Here is an 18,583-nt window from a genome sequence, read left to right as displayed (position 1 = left end):
CAACACTTTACCAAGGTAATACATCAGAAAGTTTGCACATGTATTTATAACAGTATGAAAACTATGTGTCAGATTGCGGACAGACAATATCTGACATCATACCTTTGACATAATTCTGCCAGTTTCGAACACTTTGCGATGATAACAGATCAGAAAGTTTGTACATGCGTAACACAGCATGCAAAATATTTTGCAAACTGTGCTTCAGACTGCGGACAGACAACATTTGACATCTACAGTTCCCTTTGACATCATACTGTTGCTTCCAACTGTGTGTGGAGAGATGAAAGCATCACATAACTCTCCCTCTTCTGCCCGACACACAAGTGGCCACAACGCTGAGAACAAGGCACTTTCTGTGGAGCGATGTGTAAGAAATCACTGGTACATGTACCCAGATCTACCATGACTGTTGGCTGAGAGTAACTACGCAACAAACTGGAACAACAGTGCTCACACATGACTATGTTAGGGGAGTAAAAACTGTTTGGAACCAGCAAACAAAAAAGACAGCGACATGCAACAACACTCATTTAGTTCTGAACTATTTGCTTATTAACTTCATTAACAACATGCAAGCATTTATTTTATGTATAAAGCTTATTCAATAGTTGTTGTTTTTTTCCCATTTGTTTATTTGCAATTACCCTTTTCATTCATTTTTCTTATTGCTGTTGCAGCTGTGCAGCTGACATCAACATCCAATCAGTTGAAACAGCCTGCACAGATGGGTGATGATCAACTTCATGGCAACAGAAAGGCTTTTTGACATCAACATCCAATCAGTTGGACAAACAGCCTGCACAGATGGGTGATGATCAACTTCATGGCAACACAAAGGCTTTTTGACATCAACATCCAATCAGTTGGACAAACAGCCTCCATAGATGGGTGATGATCAACTTCATGGCAACACAAAGGCTTTTTGACATCAACATCCAATCAGTTGGACAAACAGCCTGCACAGATGGGTGATGATCAACTTCATGGCAACACAAAGGCTTTTTGACATCAACATCCAATCAGTTGGACAAACAGCCTGCACAGATGGGTGATGATCAACTTCATGGCAACACAAAGGCTTTTAGACATCAACATCCAATCAGTTGGACAAACAGCCTCCACAGATGGGTGATGATCAACTTCATGGCAACACAAAGGCTTTTTGACATCAACATCCAATCAGTTGGACAAACAGCCTGCACAGATGGGTGATGATCAACTTCATGGCAACAGAAAGGCTTTTTGACATCAACATCCAATCAGTTGGACAAACAGCCTCCATAGATGGGTGATGATCAACTTCATGGCAACACAAAGGCTTTTTGACATCAACATCCAATCAGTTGGACAAACAGCCTCCACAGATGGGTGATGATCAACTTCATGGCAACAGAAAGGCTTTTTGACAACAAATGTCCTCTTTTCCTCACCCCCTCAATATGCCACTGAATGCCACAACCAACACAGCAATCACGTCATCTAATTAAAAAAACACAAACAAACCCCTCAGTCTAACAGACAGACAGACACATGTGAATCAATCATACTTTTATCAACTTCGCACACACACACACACAAATGGCATGTACCATTTCATTTTTATTAAAAAAAGAAGAAAACAAAATCAATGGAACAGACAGACAGACACATGTGAATCAATCCTACTTCTATCCACTCTGCACACACATGGCATCCTGTGCCTGCCGTGTGCTGAACACCACTCCGTTCTGCGTCCCAGAGACTGACATACAGCTAGGCACTTTGTCCAAGGTAAGGCACATTAAAATACTGTGAATGAAGAATAGCTATTTTGTTTCTTTAGAGTTCCAAGGACTTGTTTATTTGCAGATTCCATGAAAAAAATGGGTCTTGTTTGATCATGTAACAGAAACTGTATTGCATTTCTCTCTGTGTGTGTGTGTGTGTGTGTGTGTGTGTGCGTGCGTGTGTGTGTGTGTGTGTAAGAGAGAGAGAACAGATGTCTCTGTGTGAAATTTGGACTGCTCTCCTCGGGGAAAGCATTTCATCACGTAAAGTGCAGCACCACCCATATTTTTTCAGGTCTGTTAAGTGTATTTGTTTAACAACGAAAGTGGATTTTTCTATAAAATTAATCCAGGAACAACCCTTTTGTTGACGTGGGTTCTTTGACATGCACTAAATGCATGACGCATACAGGACTTCAGTTTATCATCTCATCTGAACGACAAGCACAGACCACCACTCAAGGTCCTGTGGAGGGGGGGTTAGGGTGGAGGTGGAGGTGGAGGTTAGGGTGGAGGTGGTGGGGGGTTAGGGTGGAGGTGGGGGGTTAGGGGAGGGGCTATGCGGGAATGGAACCACTGGACACTGACTTTCTAGTGGGGAGTGCACAGTGCCATTCCCTGGGACACAGCACCATACTGAAACAGGGCCTCCAACCTGACCACTGCTCAGCACTCCATGGATCAGCCAGTTTCAGTTTCCCTTTCAGCAGCTCCAGGAGGCGTCACTGCGTTCGGACAAATCCATATACGCTACACCACATCTGCCAAGCAGATGCCTGACCAGCAGCATAACCCAACGCACTTAGTCAGGCCTTGAGAAAAAAAGAAAAAAGAAAAATACATAAAAAAAAGAACTACTACTACTAATAATAATATGTATAAGGCCCAAAAACTTGAAGTCAACTATAAGCGTACAAAAAAAAAGGAAGAAATAAATGAAATAAAATAAATAAATAAATAATAATAATTTATATTAAAAAAAATTTTTAAAAAGAAAAAAAAAAGTGCAACACCTGACCCATTCTGCCTTACAAACCTTTCAACTGTGAGTGTTGTCTAGAGCCCTGCCGACTGCCAGGGCCAAAGCTCGGGGCCACACTGCAGTATATCACACCAATTCTACACCAGTTAGCACAGCACTCAACACAAGTTTGGCCAGGTACGACAATACTTTCCACAGAGGGCATTCTGGGTGCTACATAACATGAGGTGAAAAGCTGTTCATACAAAACAACAAACAAACAAACACAAAAGGAAAAAAACCAAACCCACCCTATAATTAGTATAAAGTATATGTATGACAGTCCATCATGTTGGAGTTTGACCATCAGAACAGCAGAGGAGGTAACAGCTGTCCCAACTATCTGGGCTAGAATTTTTATTATAGTGGACAGTGTCTTGCCCAAGTTACATCCCCGCTCTCTCGGCCAAGAGAGTTTTAGGACAGTCGGTGGTGGGATAGTTCCCAAAGGCCAACTCGCCCCTAAGGCTGCAGCACTAAGAGCCAGTGCAATTTGCAAAGTATATACATATCTATATATCTATCTATAAAAATCAAGATTAAGATACCAAACACTGACTTGATACCTCTTTAAAACAAAATGGAAACAAATCATGTGTTTGGTAAAAGACTGCTGTGGAGCAATGCAAATGCTGACATCAATTTCACCCTGCAGAATGGTGAATACAACAAAAAACCCAACATAAGTAAAGACCTTTTCAAAACCAAGCTGACACTCAAAAATGAGGACGTATCACACTGCAGAACAAACCTGCTGTGACCAACAAAACTCACACAAAACACACGTTTGACAGTCAGAGAAGACAATTAAAAAAAAGGTCATGTACTTGCATGAACGAAATGGAACCCTAACTCAAACACACTCAGGTATAATGAACCTAATCAGTAATTAATGACAATAATTTTTAGGTTGTGGTCAATAAATACTATACAGAACACATGTCCAAAACACCAGTGGAGAAGAAAGTGATGTTTGTGTGAAAAACTAGTGGTCATGTTTCTGTATCACACATGTATGCACTTTTTTGTCAGCGTCACAAAACAGTCAATGATTTGCAATAAATAAATACGGTATTATGCATTTCTGTGCGCCAGCAAAGAACAGTCTTGCATACAGGGTATGCATAAATGAAGATCATGGTTCATACACACTCATGACACACCCTGACACTGTGTCACTGCACTGATTGTGTCACGCCATTTCCTGCTCTCCACCAACAGGGGTCACTGACACACTGTGTCACTGCACTGATTGTGTCACGCCGTTTCCTGCTCTCCACCAACAGGGGTCACTGACACACTGTGTCACTGCACTGATTGTGTCACGCCATTTCCTGCTCTCCACCAACAGGGGTCACTGACACACTGTGTCACTGCACTGATTGTGTCACGCCATTTCCTGCTCTCCACCAACAGGGGTCACTGACACACTGTGTCACTGCACTGATTGTGTCACACCGTTTCCTGCTCTCCACCAACAGGGGTCACTGACACACTGTGTCACTGCACTGATTGTGTCACGCCATTTCCTGCTCTCCACAAACAGGGGTCACTGACACACTGTGTCACTGCACTGATTGTGTCACACCGTTTCCTGCTCTCCACAAACAGGGGTCACTGACACACTGTGTCACTGCACTGATTGTCACACCATTTCCTGCTCTCCACCAACAGGGGTCACTGACACACTGTGTCACTGCACTGATTGTGTCACGCCGTTTCCTGCTCTCCACCAACAGGGGTCACTGACACACTGTGTCACTGCACTGATTGTGTCACGCCGTTTCCTGCTCTCCACAAACAGGGGTCACTGACACACTGTGTCACTGCACTGATTGTGTCACGCCGTTTCCTGCTCTCCACCAACAGGGGTCACTGACACACTGTGTCACTGCACTGATTGTGTCACGCCGTTTCCTGCTCTCCACCAACAGGGGTCACTGACACACTGTGTCACTGCACTGATTGTGTCACGCCGTTTCCTGCTCTCCACCAACAGGGGTCACTGACACACTGTGTCACTGCACTGATTGTGTCACGCCGTTTCCTGCTCTCCACCAACAGGGGTCACTGACACACTGTGTCACACGACCCCCGACTCTGCGTCCGGGGTTTTTGTGAGAGGAAGTCAGAAATCTTGGGGGCCCCAGGCTATCTTTAATTAGCGGGTCACTCCAACACTGTACATTATCGTCAAACCTAGTACTGCACTCACACACACACACAATGGTAGGCAGCACCTTCCTGTCATATTCCTCCTCAGTCCTCTACTAGCTTTTCTGGAGCCAAGAAGTGGCCAAGGGAAACAACTCTTGTTGTTTTTTTCCTTCGCAGAAGGCGATCCTCACGTCAGAATGAAGCTCTTATACACATTTTCCACTTTTGTGGGGTGGGCAGGGGGCGGGGTGGGGGCGGGGGGGAGGGGAAGAAGTGTTCATTCTAGGATTGTTCAAAGCGCTCCAGGGAAATGCTCCATGACGAAGCAATGCATCCTGTCTGTGTTCAAAGTGTCAGAGTGGGGGTGAGGGTGGAAGCATGTCTGTGTGTGTGTGTGTGTGTGTGTGTGTGTGTGTGTGAACAGAAGGCGGTGCATGTCGACACACACCATCAGCCGTCCTGTCACAGACACCACAACTGCCGCGTCATCACTCATGCTCCAACATCCCGAAGGAAGAAGCAGACCCCTCAGTGTGCGCTTCACCCCAAGGCCAGCCATGTCCATGTCAGGGGGAGGCAACACAGCTGTGGGTCAGGGCTCTGCTAGGCAAACTGGTGGGGGGGGGGGGGGGGGGGGGATTGTGGGGGCTGGGTGTTGGTCTGGTCTTGTCTTCCTGCTCACGTTTGGAGAAGTTTTTCCTTGTCCAGGTGAAATACATTTTTTGTGGGTGCAGGTGCGTGTGTATGAGTGTGAGGGTGAGCGAGCGAGCGTGTGTGTGTGTGTGTGTGTGTGTGTGTGTGTGAGCATGCTGGTGCTACTGTCAAGCGGAAGCTACCTCCGTCCCAGAGCTCACAACGCTCTGTTCCTTCATGAAGAAGACCCATCACCACCACCACTCCTCTCCACATCCCAGGGGACAGGGATTAGGGGGGCGGGTGGTGGTGGAGGGGGTACCTCACTGGCATCATGCCTCAAAGTAACAGTACCACCACCACCCACCACCACCACCACCACCCACGACAATGCAGAGAGAAAGTACAGAGCCGGGCGCACAGCGAGAGATAAGGGAAGCACAACAGAACTGGAAGACGAGCTGAGAAACACGCCACATTCCTTTTTTCTTTTCTTTTTTTTTTTGTGTGTGGCCATTTTTGTTGTTGTTGTCAGTACCCTCCCCTCTCTCTATCCCTACTGCTTTCATCCCAACCTGCACCTCCCCTCTCTCTATCCCTACTGCTTTCATCCCAACCTGCACCTCCCCTCTCTCTATCCCTACTGCTTTCATCCCAACCTGCACCTCCCCTCTCTCTATCCCTACTGCTTTCATCCCAACCTGCACCTCCCCTCTCTCTATCCCTACTGCTTTCATCCCAACCTGCGCCTCCCTTCACCACTGCTTCTCCAAACACCCCTGCCCCCACCCCCTCCTACCTCAAACACGGCGCAGTCATCGTTTAGTTGTCCAAATAACTGTGGTCAGTCCCAGGAGACTGGAGTGAAGAGCTTCCCGTTTCTTCACAGCAAGCAGGGGCTGCCTCAGCGTGGTCTGTTCTGCATGCTGTGAACTTCACCTGTCCTGGAAATGTCTGAGCAGGAGACAGACTGTCTGTCTGTTAGAGCTACCCAGTGGTCAGCTGGTCTCTGGGTCTTCACCGCTGTTCTCCTGCCTCTAGCTTCTCTGGATCACCGATGACAGTGTCTGGTGCTGTTCTGTTCCTCTGGTGTATGGCCATGTTCCACAGTGTGTGGTGCTATTCTGTTCCTCTGGTGTATGGCCATGTTCCAGTGTGTGGTGCTGTTCTGTTCCTCTGGTGTATGGCCATGTTCCACAGTGTGTGGTGCTATTCTGTTCCTCTGGTGTATGGCTATGTTCCATAGTGTCTGGTGCTATTCTGTTCCTCTGGTGTATGGCCATGTTCCAGTGTGTGGTGCTATTCCATTCCTCTTGTCACGACCTGGTGTATGGCCATGTTCCACAGTATCTGGTGCTATTCTGTTCCTCTGGTGTATGGCCATGTTCCACAGTGTGTGGTGCTATTCTGTTCCTCTGGTGTATGGCCATGTTCCACAGTGTGTGGTGCTATTCTGTTCCTCTGGTGTATGGCCATGTTCCACAGCGTCTGGTGGCATTCTGTTCCTCTGGTGTATGGCCATGTTCCACAGTGTGTGGTGCTATTCTGTTCCTCTGGTGTATGGCCATGTTCCACAGCGTCTGGTGGTATTCCATTCCTCTTGTCACAACCTGGTGTATGGCCAAGTTCCACAGCGTCTGGTGGCATTCTGTTCCTCTGGTGTATGGCCATGTTCCACAGTGTGTGGTGCTATTCTGTTCCTCTGGTGTATGGCCATGTTCCACAGTGTGTGGTGCTATTCTGTTCCTCTGGTGTATGGCCATGTTCCACAGCGTCTGGTGGCATTCTGTTCCTCTGGTGTATGGCCATGTTCCACAGTGTGGTGGTGCTATTCTGTTCCTCTGGTGTATGGCCATGTTCCACAGTGTCTGGTGCTATTCTGTTCCTCTGCTGTACGGCCATGTTCCACAGCGTCTGGTGCTATTCTGTTCCTCTGCTGTATGGCCATGTTCCACAGCGTCTGGTGGCATTCTGTTCCTCTTGTCACAACCTGGTGTATGGCCAAGTTCCACAGCGTCTGGTGGCATTCTGTTCCTTTACATCAGAACTAGGGCAGGGTCGCACCAGTGATCATAACGATGCCAACACTTCGCTGGGAACTTCTCCATGCTCTGCAAACTGCTGCTGAAATGGCTGCTGTCCCCCTGGCTCCGGGACCGCATGGGCGGGGAGTGGGAGGGGTGCTGGTGACTGTGGGGGGGGTCAGGGGCTGGTGTCCGTCGTCATGTGTCCATGCTGAAACAGTGAAGGTCAGCCTTTCTTTCTGACTGAACTGCATCGCTTATTGTGACAATTATATATGAATATGGCCTCATCTATCTCTAAAGTAGTAAAGATATACCGTAAAGTTCAGTCTATACGCTGTGACTTTTTGTCCCAGCTTCAAGTTCAACCTCCGTGGCTTATACAATGATCCGGCTTATTTGAGGATTTTAACAATCCTGGGAGTGTCATGTTCTCATCTATTCTTAGCTGCCTTTCATCTCACCAAAAGCATGATTTCTGTCCATGAATTTTTGGATGTGCTTCAGATTAATGTGCTAACTGTTCACGTTTTAAAAATCAAATCCGCACACATTAAAGCCTTCGGATCAGCATTCAGTTCTACTCTGCTCAAGCGCACACCCTCATCATGCTGAAAATGACTATGATGCAGCCTTCAAACTGAAGATGACAGTGCAAGCGACAAACCAGCAGCGACCTCTACCTTGCGTTTATGTTCATCAAGTGAAAGTGAGCCTGAAGTCAATGACAAGATGGCGGAGGAAGCTGTGTTAGTTCTCTTCAACTCGGACACTGAAAACGAAGATTTCAGCGGATTCAGTGAGTAGGACGACGTTGAATAAATGTGACTATCCCTAAATTATGGATCTTATTTTCGTTGTGTTTATTCAATTATTTTTTGGTGGCACTAGCAGTATTTTCGCTTGCTTTTCTTTGTGTTGTTTCTGCTTGTGTTTATTTCATAACCTACAGTATTGACAGCTTTTCTGTAGTATCAGTATGTGGTCTGGTACCAGTAAGAAGTGTGGCTTATAAGGCAGTGCGGCTTATATGTGTATGAAGTTCAATTTTTTTCAAAGTTTAGTGGGTGCGGCTTATATACGAGTGCGCTCAATAGACCGAACTTTATGGTATATATGTATATTATATGTATATATATACCTCTAGGCTCTACATATATATACCTCTACATATATATATATATACCTCTACACACACACACACACACACACATATATATATATATATATATATATATATATATATATATATACAGGTAGCCAAGTCCACCGTGGCTCTCCAACACACCCACTGACCATAATGGCCAGCACATGCTGGAGCTGACGACAGATTTTCACAAGCCCATGGTGCATTGATACATGGTGCACTACTTCAAGCCTTTTCAAAAAGTCAAATAATTGCTCCAAACATTCATAAAAACGAAAATCTATACATGTATCATTCATAGCCAAATCATGTTTATTATCTTCTTGTTCTTCTCTGTTCGTGGACTGCAACTCCCACTTTGACTTGTATACTTGTACAAGAGGGCTTTTACTTGTAGGACCATTGATACCCATGCCATGTAGGCTGCCATACTCTTTTTTTTGGGTGGGCTGCATACTGGCCATATTATTGTGTCCATAACCCACCAAACACTGACATGGATTACAGGACCTTTAACGCACATTATTTGACCTTCTCTATGCATAGCAGCGTATACACATGAAGGGGGTTCAGGCACTAGAAGGTCCGCTCATTATTGGACTGGGAGATGAGAAAAATCTCCACCCTCTACCCACAAGACACGGTGACTGGGAATCAAATCCAGGACCCTCAGGTTGAAAGCCCAACGCTTTTACCACTCATATGTTGTGCCTGTCATTACGCCAATGGAAACTTAGGTTAAGTTCGGATTCATATTTAGAGTCTATTCTGATCTTTTAATGGCTGCATGCTTTGATTGACGATAAAGATTTCATCATTATATTTTCTTGACACATATTCTTTATTTCTAACTGTTGATTTGTGATCGCTTGGGGGCTGACCAAAACCCACACTGTCATAGTGTTTGGATGACGACAGATCAGTCAATTAAATGATGCACAGCAGATTTTCATTGTCGAAACTCAACGACAATCAGTTCACACAACCAGTGTTGCTTGTTTGCTCAGCTGATTTACAATCTGTTTGTTCAGCTTCGTATTTCCTAACTTATCTCTTTTATCGGATTAGAAATCATTTAATATTAAGTATTGCTAAAAACTGTCAAAATCCCTTTTTTAAACTGATAACACAACGCCTGTGTGAATTAAACTGATATAATGCAATTAACAATTCTCACTTCAGCTCTAAGCTTGTTAAAAGAGCTCAATTTGACTATTGAGGTAGCTTGAAGTTTACAAATTCATCTTTCAAAATCAACCTACATTCACTGGAAAGGTTATACTGAGCCCTTTGATTCTGGACCAATCCAACTACAAACAGGTTGAGGGATCATTTAGAAATCTACCATTTCACAGCTCAGCACAGACACTGATTCAGTGATGAGAGACACGTTTGCTGACCCCGATGTGGGCCTGTCCTGCAGGGTGGTCAGTGGGGTATTGGTCAGTTGTGACGGGTGTTGCACAGTCAAATACACATAAACGTACATGAGCCCCAACACACACACACACACACATTACCCTGCACCCCCTCTACCCCCTTCCTCACACTCATTACTAAGCTACGTATTGCAGCTTCCACGGCACACACACACACACACACACACAGAGGCACACTTACTTGTACAAGCACACACACATACGCCCATATCCCCCACCCCGAACCCCCCACACATATATACAATAAAGTGACTATTGGCCAAGCCGGTGCATGGACTGACCCAAAACAGCGGGAGAAGGGGGCGGGCAGGGTGGCAGGGCGAGGCGTGGCCGCGTGTCATTTGGTGTCCATGGACTCCTCGTCCTGCACCTCAGGCTGCAGGCTCTGCAGCTTGGCCATCAGCGTCTCGCTGAAGGAGTTGCGATAGCCGGGGCTGACGGCGTCCAGCAGGCTGTAGATGGTCTCGTAGTGCCGTGACCACGTGCTGTCCCCCTCCACTGTGTCGTGCTGCCCTCCCACCACCTGCACAGCACAGTGAGTGTTGTATTGGACTGACACCCCCCCCAAACCCCAACAGCCCTGACCCCCTCCCACCACCTGCACAGCACAGTGAGTGTTGTATTGGACTGACACCCCCCCCCCCCCCCCCCAAACCCCAACAGCCCTGACCCCCTCCCACCACCTGCACAGCACAGTGAGTGTTGTATTGGACTGACACCCCCCCCCCCCCCCCAAACCCCAACAGCCCTGACCCCCACCCACCACCTGCACAGCACAGTGAGTGTTGTATTGGACTGACACCCCCCCCCCCCCCCCAAACCCCAACAGCCCTGACCCCCTCCCACCACCTGCACAGCACAGTGAGTGTTGTATTGGACTGACACCCCCCCCCCCCCCCCCCCCCCCCCCCCCCCCCCCCCCCAAACCCCAACAGCCCTGACCCCCGAAAACGGGAGTATGGCTGCCTACATGGCATACAGGTAAAAAAGCCCACTCATGTCCATGTATACGAGTGAAGGAGGGAGTTGCAGCCAAGAAGGGAAGGGTATTGTATTGACCTCTGAAAATGGAGCATGGTTGGGGTAAAAAAAAAAAAAGTCATACATGTTAAAAAAAAAAAAAAAGCCCACTTGTGTACATGTATACAAGTGAATGTGGGAGCTGCAGCCCACTACCTGCCACAGTGCAGTTTTGAATTGTATTGACCCCTCCTCCCCCCGAAAACAGAGTATGGTTACCTGCCTAATTGCGATTGAGGGGTGTGGGGGGTGGGGGGTAAAAACAATCACACGGGTAAAAAAAAAGCACACTTCTGTACATGTACACGAGTAAACATGGGAGTTGCAGCCAATGAACGAAGAACAGAAGAGTATTGTACTGACCTCTGGAAATGGAATATGGCTGCCTACATGGCAGGGGTAAAAACAGTCATGCATAAAAAAAAAAAGAAAGAAAAAAAAAAAGCCCACTCATGTACATTGGAGTGAATGTGTGAGTTGCAGCCCACGCATGAAGCACAAGAGAAGAGTATTCTACTGACTTCCAAAAGCGAAGCATGGCTGCCTACATGGCGGGGATAAAAACGGTCATACAGGTAAAAAAAAAGGCCACTTGTGTACATCATGTGTACAAGTGAACATGGCAGTTGCAGCCCATGAATGAAGAAGAAGATGAGAAGAGTATTGTACTGACCCCCCAAAAACAGACTATGGCTGCCTACATCTTGTACATGGTGGGATTAAAAACCGTCATACACCAAAAAAATGCCCACTGGGTATACATGTATACGAGTGAACATGGTGGGTTGCAGCCCATGAACGAAGAAGAAGAGTATTGTATTGTACTGACCCCCTGAAAACTGAGTATGGCTACCTACATGACGGGGGTAAAAATGGTCATACGTGAAAAAAAGAAAAAAAAAAAAAAAAGCCCACTTGTGTACATATGAGTCAACGTGGGAGTTGCAGCCCATGAATGATGTACAAGAAGAAAAGAGTATTGTATTGTATTGTATTGTATTGTATTGTATAGTAATACTCTTTTTTCTGTCACAACAGATTTCTCTAAGTAAAATTCGGGGCTGCTCTCGCCCAGGGAGAACGTGTCGCTACAACTGAGACAGCAACCTTTTTATTTTTTTGTTGATAAAAAATCTTATTTTTAAACTCTTCCCTTGCACAGAGTGGCCCCCCAAGGAAAACAGAAGTGCTACCCATTTTTGGGGGGGTATTTTTTTCTACCTGCAATTTTTTTTTTTTTTTTCTATCAAAGTGGATTTTTCTGCTCAATTTTGCCAGGGACTGTGGATTCTTTTAAGTGCATTACATGCATGCTGCACACGTGGCCTTGGTTTATTGTCTCACCCGAATGACTAGCATCCAGTCCACCTATCAAGCCCTAGTGGAGAGGAAGAGAATACTGGCGACCATGGGATTCAAACCAGTGCACTCAGATTCTCTCGCTTCCTAGGTGGATGCGTTAACTCTAGGCCATCACTCCATTTAGAACGGTTTTTTTCCCCTCCCATTTTATGTTAATCTTTTACACAACCCTAGTGCACAGTGTGGTTTGTTTTCTTTGAGTTTTGTTCCATTCACTGGATTCAGTGTTAATGTTTTACACAACCCTAAGGTGTGCTTATTGTTGGCGGTGGGGGTGTATGTGTGTGTCTATGTTGCGGGAGCAACGGAATATGGAAGGTGTGTGTGTGTGTGTGTGTGTGTGTGTGTGTGTGTGTGTGTGTGTGTGCATGAGAGCAGGAGTTTATATGTTAGGCCTTGTGTGTTTAAGTTGTGTAGTGTTGGGCCTGTTAACATTTGTTTCAGTGTTTGTGCTTTTATACTGTGAGACTGTATATGTGTTTTGTGTGTGTGTGTGTGTGTGTGTTTATACTTATTTTCATATTCATTTATCTATTTAATTTCATCACTATTGTTAATCATATCATTTGTATCTTTCCTTCATTTTTTAAGTTTATTCATTTATCATTTCTATGTCAGTTACTTTTTTTTCTTCTAATTATTCATTAATTCATTTCTATTTTTCTTTTTTTCACTTCTTTTCCCCCAACTGAATTAACTTTTTGTTTATTCATTTACTTTTGCATCTTACTTCACTTCATTTCTTTTTATTTTCCCTCAAGGCCCGACAAAGCGCATCAATTGGGTTACGCTGCTGGTCATGCATCTGCTTTACACATTATATGGACTTGTCCAAATGCAGTGACACCTCCTTGAGAAACTGAACTGAAGTGAACTGGACACAAACCTTAGACAGGCTCTTCAGGCCTGACCAGTGTGTTGGGATTGGGTTGGCTGTTGTTGTTTCTTTCATATTATGTCGTGCAGGGTACATATTATCAGTCTGCAGTCTTCGATACCTCCTTGAAACTGAAAAAAGTGTTTCCAGCACACTGTAACTGAAGGTATGGAATGCTGACCTCGCTCCCAGTGATGTCCTTATCAAAATACAACACAGCAGTACCTTCAGTCATAGTCATAAATGAATGGTGTCATCCTATTAAAAAAATTTTTGACCGCCACCGCCCCTAACAAAACAAGTACAATACTACTATTACTAATGATAATAATAATGAAAAGAAAAAGTAAATTAAAAAACAACAACAACAAAATAAACAAACCAACAAAAATAATTTTAGTTTTATTTCAAACCTGCTTGCCAATGAAATTACACAAAGTCCTCAAAATCCAGTTTTATTTCAAACCTTGCTTGCCAATGAAATTACACAAAGTCCTCAAAATCCAGTTTTATTTCAAACCTTGCTTGCCAATGAAATTACACAAAGCCCTAATGCCGCTACTACTTTTTAAATTAATTTGACTAAGCATATATATATATATGTTAGTCTAATACTTTATTAACAGCAGTAATTTCAACGCAATGATATCACTCTATTCTCATTTTCAAACTTAGCACAGTGAATTGTAGATGCCAAAGATATTGTACAGTGTAAAGACAAAAGTGGAAAAAGAGTGAGCAAGACTGGGAATCTAATCCAGACCCCAATGAACACAGTACTGTTAGATAAGCATCTGAATTATTCTGCCACCTTCCTCCATATAAGACTAGGTGAACAAAGAAGTATTGACTGTACCATCAGATCTGTTTTATGCACAGGCAAAGACAATATACTCAGTTTAGAATGATCAAGGCAATTCAATGTTCATTTAGAAGACTGCAATAAACAACAACACAGGCCGGTCATTTTCTCCTTGACTATGAGCCTTGGCAGATGCAGGCACTATCTTTTGAGAGAGGGTTTTTTTGTGTTTGTTTTTGTTTTGTGTGTGCGTACGTGCGTGCATGCATGCGCGCGCGCGCGCGTATGATTGTATTGCATTTCGGTCACTTGTGTGAATTTTCATTCGGATGTAACCTTTCCTTGCTCGTTTTCCTCCACTGCATTTCGTCCATGGACGTGATACAGAAAAAGATACTGAGGACCCTGAACTGAAGTACTGGATTAGCCTGAACTGAATATTATTCTGATATCATGACTCATGCTTTTCTAGCTAGAATTCAACTTGAGTTTCATAAAACTTTTATCAAGTCTAATGTGCCAAGACGGCTATCTTGTAATCTTGAACAGTCGGCACTGACCCGGAATCCTTGCACCGACAACTCCACGCAGAAATTGTCGTTTTCCTTCGTACACAGATTTAAATACACAAGCACATCAGTAATAGGAAGCACTTTGGATACTTCGACAAAATTGACAGCGAAGGCAACTTCTTTAACCACTTCTTCTGCCTCAATTTTCAGCGTGTGTTCTTCTTCGTCTCCGCACTCCGCCATGTCTGCGAAAGAGAGACAATGCTGTTTTCGCTGTCAGTGTGTATGTGTGAGTTATGTCCCTTGCATAACAGTGCCTTGGTTTGGAAGAGGTGCCAAAAATTCATGTTGCGATTCATTCAGCACGCTAGGGAGGCGGGGTGGGAGGCGGGAGGGGCTGGCGGGGTGGGGGTTGGGGGTGGGGTATGAGAACGGTTAAGACGATTATCTGCCAACACAGAGTCCGTGAGGTTGTGAGTTCGAATCCTGCTCCAACCTTTCTCCAAAATTTGACTGGAAAATCAAACTGGGCGTCTATTCATTCGGATGAGACGATAAACCGAGGGCCAGTGTGCAGCACGCACATGGCCCACTGAAAAAGAACACTTGGCAACGAGAGTGTCGAAATTCTGTAGACGAAATATACTCTGATAGGTACACAAATATATATGCATGTATGCATACCGTTCATGCATGTAGGCCTACTGTGCGTTTTGTTACGGTGTTGCTCAGGTATCTGCCAAGCAGATGTGGTGTAGCGTACATGGATTTGTCCGAACGCAGTGACGCCCCCTTGAGAAACTGAAACTCCACATGTCCAATGATTTTATTGCCGTGTCTTCTTTAGCAGGCCAGCTTGACTCCATAGCTCCGGGCGGATATTGATGAACACGCGTGGCAGGGACAGGTTAAGATTGCCGCGGGCTTACAACTCTACTCTCAAAAGATGATTTTCACTGAAATCGTATTGTATTGCCGTATTGTTGGTATTGTATTGAAAAGTGGAATTTTCCACATAATTTTGTCAGGAACAACCCTTTGGTTGCCGTGGGTTCTACGTGCGCACAGGCTAAGTGCCTGCTGTACACGTGTCCTAACCCGGCCGTATAGGTTCATTGTCTCATCCGAAAGACTAGCACCCAGAGCACCACTCAAGGTCTTTTGGAGGGGAAACGACAAAATGTCCCACTGACTTTCTCCAGGACACGTTGCATCCAGATACATTCAATCACACAGTGCTGCTCTTTGTTCCACGAGATCATTTTTTTTTTTTCCAGTTTCCATCATTGTAGTGGACTGAGAAAAACGAAGTACGTACCACTAAATTATGCATCTGTTTTCGGGTAGGTTTGAGTGCGTTAAGATGGTGAAAACACTGAAGGTCGCTGGACTAACATCACGTGTCAGTGAGGTTTGGGGAGTGGTAGGTGTGAACGGGTAGCTTATACTCAGTTCCTCAGTGTAAGCATTTTTATCCTTTTAAATTAAAACAACAAGAACAACATACAAATAAACGACAACCCTATACTGCGTGGTATGTGTGGATCATTTAGACCCTGTTGTTGATCAACCGATTATAAACCTGTTGGAGCCTTTAAAAAACTGATTATAAACCTGTTGGAGCCTTTAACAAACTGATTATAAACCTGTTGGAGCCTTTAAAAACCGATTATAAACCTGTTGGAGCCTTTAAAAAACCGATTATAAACCTGTTGGAGCCTTTAAAAAACTGATTATAAACCTGTTGGAGCCTTTAAAAAACTGATTATAAACCTGTTGGAGCCTTTAAAAAACGATTATAAACCTGTTGGAGCCTTTAAAAAAACAAACAAACTCTCAGTTCCCAACAACAAATACGGCGTGTGTGATAAGTCGCCGGCATGTTCGTTGCATGTCAGCGAATGCGTCAAACACACACACACACACACATGCTTTTTAGCAAACTCGATCACACGTGCCCGCACATGCACGTAGTACACGCTCGAACATGCGAACACACGGGCGTGCAAACATACGGCACATCAGTGTACCCACGTGCGTACAGACACAGGTTTCCACACACAAACGCAAGCGCCTCCTACGCGCGTACTCACCCGCATCCGTACACACTGGCAGTGCGCACACACACTGACGCGCGCGTGCACACACACGCACATGAACACTCAAACGGTAGAACACACTGGAAAAACACCCGCGCACGCATGAAGAAAGGTATGGTTACGTGCGTCTGCACATGTGTGTGTTCGTGCATGTTTGCGAACGTGCGTGTCAACTGTGCAGTATGTGTGCACGTGTGTATGAGGGATGGGAGGAAGGTGGAAGCGAGGTTGCAGGGGTGGAGAAAGAGACAGAACACGCAAACAACATGCAATTCATGAGAGCATAGTAAAAGTCATGACATGTGTTTTTATTTTTGACCAAAGTTTACTATTCATACATCACAAATGATACAATATATCAATGATATAGTCCAAGAAAATGAGGTTATCTTTATAAAATGTACATAATTTGGATCTGACATGTACTTACAAATATGGGTTGGACACACACTCACGCACACACACACGAGCATGCGCGTACTGCCTCACACACCGCGCACACACGATGAACACACACATAATCATACTCGCGTCACAGCGCAATGCACACCTGGACACGCAAACAAAGATTCTGTTGTCCCGCGTCTTGCAGATAATGCATGTCATCTTTGTGCCCCCACCCCCCTCACACACCCTATCTCTCTCTGTCTCTCTCTCCCTCCCCTCCCCCTCTCATCCCTCTCTCCCCCCCTTCCTTCCAACACACAAATCCCGAATGCTCACACGCGTAGTCTCCACCCCCCTTCCTCCACTTTCAATCCACCCACCTAACTCCCCACGCCCCATAATATGCTGCGGGCAAAACAGTGTCGACATGTCCCAACCGCTGTAATCAGCATGTCTCGTAGTGTCCCAACCGCTGTAATCAGCATGTCTCGTAGTGTCCCAACCGCTGTAATCAGCATGTCTTGTAGTGTCCCAACCGCTGTAATCAGCATGTCTCGTAGTGTCCCAACCGCTGTAATCAACATGTCTCGTAGTGTCTCAACCGCTGTAATCAGCATGGCTCGTAGTGTCTCAACCGCTGTAATCAGCATGTCTCGTAGTGTCTCAACCGCTGTAATCAGCATGTCTTGTAGTGTCTCAACCGCTGTAATCAGCATGTCTCATAGTGTCTCAACCGCTGTAATCAGCATGTCTCGTAGTGTCTCAACCGCTGTAATCAGCATGTCTCGTAGTGTCTCAACCGCTGTAATCAGCATGTCTCGTAGTGTCTCAACCGCTGTAATCAGCATGGCTCGTAGTGTCTCACCATGTAATCAGCATGTCTCGTAGTGTCTCAACCGCTGTAATCAGCATGTCTCGTAGTGTCTCAACCGCTGTAATCAGCATGTCTCGTAGTGTCTCAACCGCTGTAATCAGCATGTCTTGTAGTGTCTCAACCGCTATAATCAGCATGTCTCGTAGTGTCTCAACCGCTATAATCAGCATGTCTCGTAGTGTCTCAACCGCTATATTCAGCATGTCTCGTAGTGTCTCAACCGCTATAATCAGCATGACTCGTAGTGTCTCAACCGCTATAATCAGCATGTCTTGTAGTGTCTCAACCGCTATATTCAGCATGTCTCGTAGTGTCTCGTAGTGTCTCAACCGCTATAATCAGCATGTCTCGTAGTGTCTCAACCGCTATAATCAGCATGTCTTGTAGTGTCTCAACCGCTGTAATCAGCATGGCTCGTAGTGTCTCACCATGTAATCAGCATGTCTCGTAGTGTCTCAAC

At 45.3% G+C, this 18,583-nt stretch overlaps 2 protein-coding genes across 2 annotated transcripts in view; both read right to left on the bottom strand.

Annotated features, from left to right (window-relative positions):
• Positions 1-7,175, bottom strand: part of LOC143283171 (uncharacterized) — a 54,566-nt gene extending 47,391 nt beyond the window's left edge. The window contains exon 1 of the mRNA XM_076589341.1: positions 6,380-7,175. Within this exon, the coding sequence (XP_076445456.1) occupies positions 6,380-6,399 (20 nt within the window). The 5' untranslated portion in view covers positions 6,400-7,175. The remainder of the gene's footprint in view (positions 1-6,379) is intronic.
• A 241-nt stretch (positions 7,176-7,416) lies between these two features.
• On the bottom strand, positions 7,417-15,006 carry LOC143283173 (GSK3B-interacting protein-like). Its single transcript, XM_076589345.1, has 3 exons — positions 14,812-15,006; positions 10,472-10,713; positions 7,417-7,815 (listed from the first exon to the last, which is right to left on the bottom strand). The coding sequence occupies exons 1-2, from the start codon at positions 15,004-15,006 to the stop codon at positions 10,528-10,530; spliced, it is 381 nt and encodes a 126-aa protein (XP_076445460.1). The 3' UTR covers positions 7,417-7,815; positions 10,472-10,527.
• Between the last annotated feature and the right edge of the window lie 3,577 nt (positions 15,007-18,583).

Source organism: Babylonia areolata, chromosome 6 (assembly GCF_041734735.1).
Source record: "Babylonia areolata isolate BAREFJ2019XMU chromosome 6, ASM4173473v1, whole genome shotgun sequence".
Classification (NCBI taxonomy): Eukaryota; Metazoa; Mollusca; class Gastropoda; order Neogastropoda; family Buccinidae; genus Babylonia; species Babylonia areolata.
This window is presented reverse-complemented; position numbering and strand designations above follow the sequence as displayed.